Source organism: Rissa tridactyla, chromosome W (genome assembly GCF_028500815.1).
Source record: "Rissa tridactyla isolate bRisTri1 chromosome W, bRisTri1.patW.cur.20221130, whole genome shotgun sequence".
Lineage (NCBI taxonomy): Eukaryota > Metazoa > Chordata > Aves > Charadriiformes > Laridae > Rissa > Rissa tridactyla.
The window spans coordinates 15,311,252-15,318,738 of NC_071496.1; the positions used below are offsets into that span (position 1 = coordinate 15,311,252).

Genomic DNA, 7,487 nt, shown 5'->3' on the forward strand with positions numbered 1-7,487 from the left:
CAGGGAACTCATTTGCTACTAGCTTAACCCCAAAACTGGAAATGGCTAATCTCCTTATTGTCCATTTCAACCCATTTTTTGGTTGTGGTTTTTTTTTTTTTTGTGGTGCCATTCCCTGCTCCCCCAGTGGAGTAGAGGCCCTGTAAATGGCAGAGGGTTCATAAAAGTCTGATCAGTTGATTCACTTTATTTTTTCAAAGCTCAGGGAAGATTCGTGGTTGATGTTGGTAGTATTGTACACAGTGTGTCCAATAGGATTTGTGCTAATCCCCCAAGTTTACCCTAGATCTGAAGAGCCATTTGATAACAAGGGCTACTGTACCATTCCTAAAGTCCAAGTAACTTTAAAAAAAAAAAAAAAAATCAGATGCAGCAGTAGCTGCTAGATTGGGGACCAGTGTGACATCCTGGGCTGCATCAAAAGAAGTATGGCCAGCAGGTCGAGGGAGGTGATTCTACTCAGCTCTTGTGAGACCCCACCTGGAGTACTGCGTCCAGCTTTGGAGTCCTCAGCACAAGAAGGACATAGACCTGTTGGAACAGGTCCAGCAGAGGGCCATGAAGATGATCAGAGGGCTGGAGCACCTCTGCTATGAGGACAGGCTGAGAGAGTTGGGGTTGTTCAGCCTGGAGAAGAGAAGGCTCTGGGAAGACCTTATAGCAGCCTTCCAGTACCTAAAGGGGGCCTACAGGAAAGATGGGGAGGGACCCTTTATGAGGGAGTATAGCGATAGGATGAGGAGTAATGTTTTTAAACTGAAAGAGGGGAGATTTAGATTAGATATTAGGAAGAAATTCTTTACTGTGAGGGTGGTGAGGCACTGGAACAGGTTGTCCAGGGAAGCGGCTGCCCCGTCCCTGGAAGTGTTCAAGGCCAGGCTGGATGGGGCTTTGAGCAGCCTGGTCTAGTGGGAGGTGTCCCTACACATGGCAGGGGGGTTGGAACTAGATGATCTTTAAGGTCCCTTCTAACCAGAACCATTCTATGATTTTTATGACATTAATCAAAGTCTGAATTAGGCCAGGCTGATAAAGTTCCTACTGGGAGAGGCACCCCCACAGACTGAGCTTTGGTGCCCTTGCTGAAGAGGATTTTTGGCAATGCAGGACTGCGAATACAGGGGACTGAAGGTGAGGCTCTATGGGCTACTGTACCCAGAGCTCTGCCAGCTCTTGTGTGAGTGGACTCCAAACAGAGCTGGAACGGGCTGTACTTGGGGGGTAGGAATCCACCCCATAGGGTGCTCAGTCGCTGAAGATACTCTGTGCTAAACCTTCACCAAGCACTGATCCTCTTTTCTCTTGCAAATAATGGACTGTCTGTGTCTTTCAGATCACAGAACTTCTCCAACTAATGAGTCAATTTAAAGAAATGGGCTTTGAACTAAAAGACATTAAGGAGGTCTTATTATTACATAACAATGACCAACACAACGCTTTGGAAGATCTGATGGCTCGGGCAGGGGCCAGCTGAAAACACATTCCTGGATTCTCAGCATGCAACAGAGCAGCACCAGCTCTGCCACCTTCACGTCCAGTGTGACTTTTTCTCGGCAGGAAGGAGTCTGGCTTTTCGCATACAAGGGAGACTGACTGAGCAAGCCCGCCCACATGCGTCACTAACATTTCTCTTTCCACTGAGAGCCAACTTTATTTCTTAAATTAAAAGCATCCTTTCCTAAGTTTCCTTTTTCCAGCTTGGCCACAGAGAGTTTAGACTGCTCACTGGAATTCTACTGAAATTGTACATAGGTAGAGACAGGAGTGGTTTCTCCCCTGCACCGTTGCACTGGAATTGGACAGAAGAATACTAAGTTGGTTCTGAAACTAGGATGCTTTGGTTCTTTGAAGCTGCTTTCATGGTGTCTGCTTGTACTGAATTACTTGACTGTGTCATAATCCAGATTAACTGGTTAAATTTGACCTTTAGTGCAATGGAGTCTTATTTTTTTTGGTTGAAAGTTAGTCTGTAACTTAGTAAAACACTGGTTCAGAAACTGTTGCTATGCATAAAGAGAGAAGCTGCTCCTCGTGGGGGGTGTGTTTTTTGGTTTGTTTATTACTTCTGCCAAATATGAGCATTCAATGCTGAGTGGTGTATAGTTTCTCCTGAAACAGGTATGTTGTGAACTCTACCTGGACCTGCAACTTTTGTTGGTTCTGGAACCTGAAGGTAGAGAGCTCAGTATTCTTAATCCCCCAGGTTTGTAGGATATTTAAGACAATGCCCTGCTAGGAAATCAGTTATCTTTTTGTTTTAAAAAATACTCAGTGTGATGCAGGAGGTTTCTTTCAAGCACTTTCTTTAAAACAAATATACTCACTGCATTAGTTCAATTTTTCACACTGCTATAGAATTACATAATAGCATCTAGTACTAGAAATCAGGTTTTGGGTTGTTTTTGATAGTTCAAAGTATTACTTTGTACATTGTTCAAGTTCTAAATACATAAAATATCAGCAGTCTTGAGGAATCTTTAAAGTAATTTGCTAAATACTTTGATTCTGCAGAAGAACAACTAATAAAACACTCAAATATAACTCGCAGTGTCATGGTTCCCATCTCTCATGCTCTTTGACTTCAGCAGATGAAGAACTTCCTGGATCCTGCCTGCCCAGGTGCTGCCTGCTCCTGTAGGCTTAAATGAATGCTGTCTGTGTTGGGCAGAACAACCAGAGGTCTCTGGGCAGGCGGCTGCAGTCGTGGAATGTGCTGCTCTTTTTTTGTGACTTATTTTTGTTTTGTTGCAAAAATCAAGCCTAGGGATCCAAACTCATGTTACAGCACGGAGCTGGGAGCATTGGACATTGAGGGAGTGAGCCGAGTCATTTTCCTCTCCCAGTTCAGGTTTTCAGTAGGAGGGTTTAGCTCATCAGGACTACAAAGGAGATGGCATTTGTCTCCATTATGTTGATAACTTTATATGGCCAAAACATCTGTTCTGGATCCAGTGTTAACTTCTGGAATTCTCTGTGAGGTGCTCAACTACGTTAATTACATACCTTTACATAAAACAAAATGATGCCGAAGAGAGATGTAGCTGGTAAGTATCTAGGAGAGGCGGAGATGGATGAACAGGACCAGAGCAGATTGCCTTCCATCGTATCCCATAGCATTGAGCTTTACCAGCTTATAGTGGTGGGACTGAAATTAGAACTTGTTTAAGAAGGACATTCAGCAGCTTGGTGGGTCAGCATCTGCTGCCCAGCTTTCCTTCCCAGGTGGGAAAACTGACAGTTTGAAACAAGGAAATGGTGTTCCTGATTAGTCAGAAAAGCTGGAAAACAAAACTCAAACTGCTTTACTGTCACTGCTGAGAGTATTTGGTTGTGTTGCTTGTTTCAGTTTTCTTAGAATTAATATCCAAACAAGTCTGCCCCTCTGTATGGGACAGAGTGTATCCTGAGCAAGTTTGCTGATGATACCAAACTGGGAGGGGTGGCTGACACTCCGGAGGGCTGTGCTGCCATCCAGCGTGACCTGGACAGGCTGGAGAGCTGGGCAGAGAAGAACCTAATGAGGTTCAACAAAAGCAAGTGTAGGGTCCTGCACCTGGGAAGGAAGAATGCTAAGCACCAGTATAGGTTAGGGGGTGGACCTGCTGGGAAGTAGTTCTGAGGAGAAGGATCTGGGGGGTCCTGGTAGACAGCAAATTATCCATGAGCCAACAATGTGCCCTTGTTGCCAAAAAGGCCAATGGCATCCTGGGCTGCATAGGGAAGAGTGTGGCCAGCAGGTCGAAGGAGGTCATTCTGCCCCTCTACTCTGCACTGGTGAGGCCACAACTGGAGTACTGTGTCCAGTTTTGGGCTCCCCAGTTCAAGAGGGACAGGGAACTACTGGAGCGAGTCCAGCGTAGGGCAACCAAGATGATTATGGGACTGGAGCATCTCCCTTATGAGGAAAGGCTGAGAGAGCTGGGACTCTTTAGCCTGGAGAAGAGAAGGTTGAGGGGGGACCTTATTATGGCATACAAGTATCTAAAGGGAGGGTTGAAGGAGGATGGTGCCAGACTCTTTTCATTGGTTCCTAGTGACAGGACGAGGGGCAACGGGCACAAGTTAGAACATAGGAAGTTCCGTTCAAATACATGGAAAAACTTCTTTACGGTGAGGGTGACAGAGCACTGGAACAGGCTGCCCAGGGAGGTTGTGGAGTCCCCTTGTCTGGAGACTTTCAAGACTCGCCTGGATGCAGTCCTGAGTAATGTGCTCTGGGCAATCCTGCTTCAGCAAGGGAGTTGGACTAGATGATCTCTAGAGGTCCCTTCCAACTCTGAAGTTTCTGTGATTCTGTGATGGTGGCTCCATTCTGATATTCCTGAGGCAAGAGTCCCTGTAGCTGTACTTCAGATCTGAACTGTGATAGGAATTAAAATGGTTTGATAATGTAATGCAGTAATGGGGCTTGGCTTTATTGATGTAAGAAAGGCAGGTATTGTTTTTGCAATGGAGAAAAGCCGTTTCCATCAGAGGTGACATGATAAGGGAATGACTAAGACAAAACTAGACTCTTATCACACAGACAAAAGGACAAACTGATTCCTACTGGATCAGCGACTAGAAGGGTAGTCAAACATTTAACCAGGGCTAATGACATTGAGCAAATTTTTTACCAAAAAGGAAAGAAAAAAACAAGTCAGATAATCCCTTCAGGTGGAGCATAAAGAGAAGTAAACAGAGGCCGGACATCCGGGAAGGACTTTAGGTGCTCCGGATAGGCTGTGAACCCTGGAGTACCCAACCAATGGGAAACAGGGGAGGGAAAATTCGGCCGGGATTAGGGAATAAAAAGGTGTGTTTCAAGAACTGAAGGTGTGCCTACTTGCTAGGTCACCCGCTCTTGCAAGAACGTGAATAAAAATGTGCTTCACAGAGGATTCTGCCTGAGCCTATTTCATTTGGACTGGAACGTATTTCTCACAATTTGGGGGCTCGTCCGGGATCAGAAGTCATCTTCTTGGGAGTCCCTGTCGCCGAAGGACGGGAAGATGCATCCCGTTGATTTCAATGGTCTCATGGATCATCAGCGGGGATTCTGGGAGGAATCAAACAAGATCTCGAGACCCAGTTGGACGGCAGACTCTGTGAACCACAAGGGGAGAGGGATAGGTGCAAGTAGGCACAAGCATTACGACCAGGCAACTCCATGCACGGACCAAGATAAGAAAAATTGGACTGTTAAAGTATTACCTTGGTGGTCGGGGACGTTCTGAGAGACCTGATGTATGTCAGTGAGATGTACGTTGGTACGAAATGAGTGTGGAGTCTGGATCCGTGAATCTGCTGTTCTGCGAGGAAAGAAGTGAGAGAATAGAGTGAGAGGAAAGTCTCGGGAGAATCAGAATGGGAAATAAAAAAAATTCTAGGCCTAGGGATGGAAAAGGGGATACCAAGAAGGACCCCGGGAATGTTCCCCCAGACAGTCCATCAGGGAGGATGTTGAGATATTGGAGTAGTTCATCTTGTACAAGGGATAAGGACAAGGCGAAAATGATATAATATTATTGTTTTGTTTGCACAAAGGGGCCTATATGACCTCCTAGTGTGTTTTGGCCCAAATTCAGGTGTGATGAAGTTTGGGTTTGACAGACTTTAAATGTATATGTAAATAGTAAATATGCATTTTGTTGGGTTAAAATAAGTAGATAGGGGAGTTGGAGTCATCCATATCCGTTTTATATATTTTTATATGTTAAATATCCATTTTTATATGTTACAGGGGCCCCTTGATCCTGGCTGCTTTCTGCCAGGTGCTCCTGTTTCTGTTTCAAGGAGGACAGAGCCTGGCTCCACCAGTCTATTTCTTCTTCAGCCTCCCTAATGCTCCTTAACCTTTCAGCTTCCTCTCTCAGCTCTGCCACCAGGCTGAGCACATCATTCACCTGTTCACAATGCACACAGCAGTTCTCATAGCTGCCTCCTGTTGCCAGTGAAAGGCTCTGGCACTCCCTGCAGCCTGTGACCTGGACGGCTGCGTGTCTCCGTGGGAACTCTGTCTGGGTTCCCACATCCTTTCTGGCTTTCCGGGTGGAAGCCATAGCTAAGCTCCTTAGCCCCTTAGAGAGTGCCTTTATCGTGGTGCTCTCAGGCGATGCCCTGGGCGACACCCACTCACCGCTTGTTTGCTCAAGTGCCCAACGACGGACGGGGAGGGGAATTTACGCCTCGTTCAGACCTGCCGCCGGGGGTGCTGGCTCCGCCCCCGGCTCCTCAGCTGTCACCGCCCCCCGGAAGTGCCGGGTACCGGCCCGGGTTGGCCACTTTTCCAGGCTTCGAAAAGCCCCAAAACCGATCCCCTTGCTGGCCTTTTTTGCCGCGATTCCCTTCCCCAGTACGGACTTACCTGCACTGGAGCTGGTCTTGTCGGCGAGTATCCGTTTTATATGTTTCCAAATAAGACTCCTAATGATAAATCAGATGACACAAAGGTCGAATCTACAAAATGGGACCCTTTAGATTGTTTGCCACCCCCTTATAATCCACCCCAAGCACCACCAGTGCCAGCGCTCCCAGGTCCCAGTGAAGCTGCAGGAGCGGGGGAGCCCCAACCTCCCAGGAGAGAAGAGCCACCTCGGGAAGATTCCCAAGGGAAAGTCCCCAGCGTGCCCCCCACCAAAGCATGCTCCAGGTTGAGCAAGGAAATAGAGCAATGTCGTAAAGACATCTTAAATCTCCCTTTCCCTTCAGAAAAAGAGCGGTCAGAAGGAAGCGGGAGCAAGATAACTGCATATCCCCTAAGGGAGGTTCCTCTAGGAGCAGGAGAAGTGGGTTATGTTAGTGCTCCACGCACGAGTAGTGAAGTGAGGGTGTTTAAGAGAGAGATGAAATCTTTAATTGAGGATCCCATAGGGGTAGCCGAACAGTTAGATCAGTTCTTAGGGCCAAGTTTTTATTCATGGTCCAAAATGATGTCCATTTTAAATATTTTGTTCACGGGAGAAGAAAGAGGAATGATTAGAAGGGCTGCTATGCAGGAATGGGAAAGACGAAACCCACCTGCTCAGGGTGTAGTGCCAGCCGAACAGAAATTCCCAAATGTAGATCCCCAGTGGGATAATAATAATCCTGAAGAAAGAACAAATATGAAAGACCTGAGGGAAATGATAATTTTGGGCATTAGAGAAGCCGCTCCTAAGTCGCAAAATCTTATTAAAGCTTTTGAAATACAACAAGGAAAAGATGAGACACCCTCCGCCTTCTTACAAAGGCTGAGGGATCAAATGAGAAAATATTCAGGCGTGAACCCCGATGACCCAGTAGCACAGGGGTTATTAAAAGTTCACTTTGTCACGAAGGCCTGGACGGATATACAAAAGAAATTACAGAAAATGGAGGGGTGGAGCGAGAGACCCTTAGAAGATTTGTTGAGGGAGGCCCAGAAGGTATATGTCAAAAGGGAGGAGGAAAAACAGAAGCAGAAAGCAAAAATGATGGTATCTATCTACTGTGGATCAAGTGGTAAGACAAAGGATTGATCCTGTAAT

General features: G+C 46.4%; 1 protein-coding gene across 8 annotated transcripts in view; it reads left to right on the forward strand.

The window, feature by feature from the left end:
* Positions 1-2,862, forward strand: part of LOC128902094 (ubiquitin-associated protein 1-like) — a 38,986-nt gene extending 36,124 nt beyond the window's left edge. For all 8 annotated transcript variants that reach the window (XM_054184450.1, XM_054184454.1, XM_054184452.1 and 5 more), the window contains one exon: positions 1,334-2,862. In XM_054184450.1, coding sequence (XP_054040425.1) covers positions 1,334-1,474 — 141 coding nt within the window. In that variant the 3' untranslated portion in view covers positions 1,475-2,862. The remainder of the gene's footprint in view (positions 1-1,333) is intronic.
* The last annotated feature ends 4,625 nt before the right edge of the window (positions 2,863-7,487 follow it).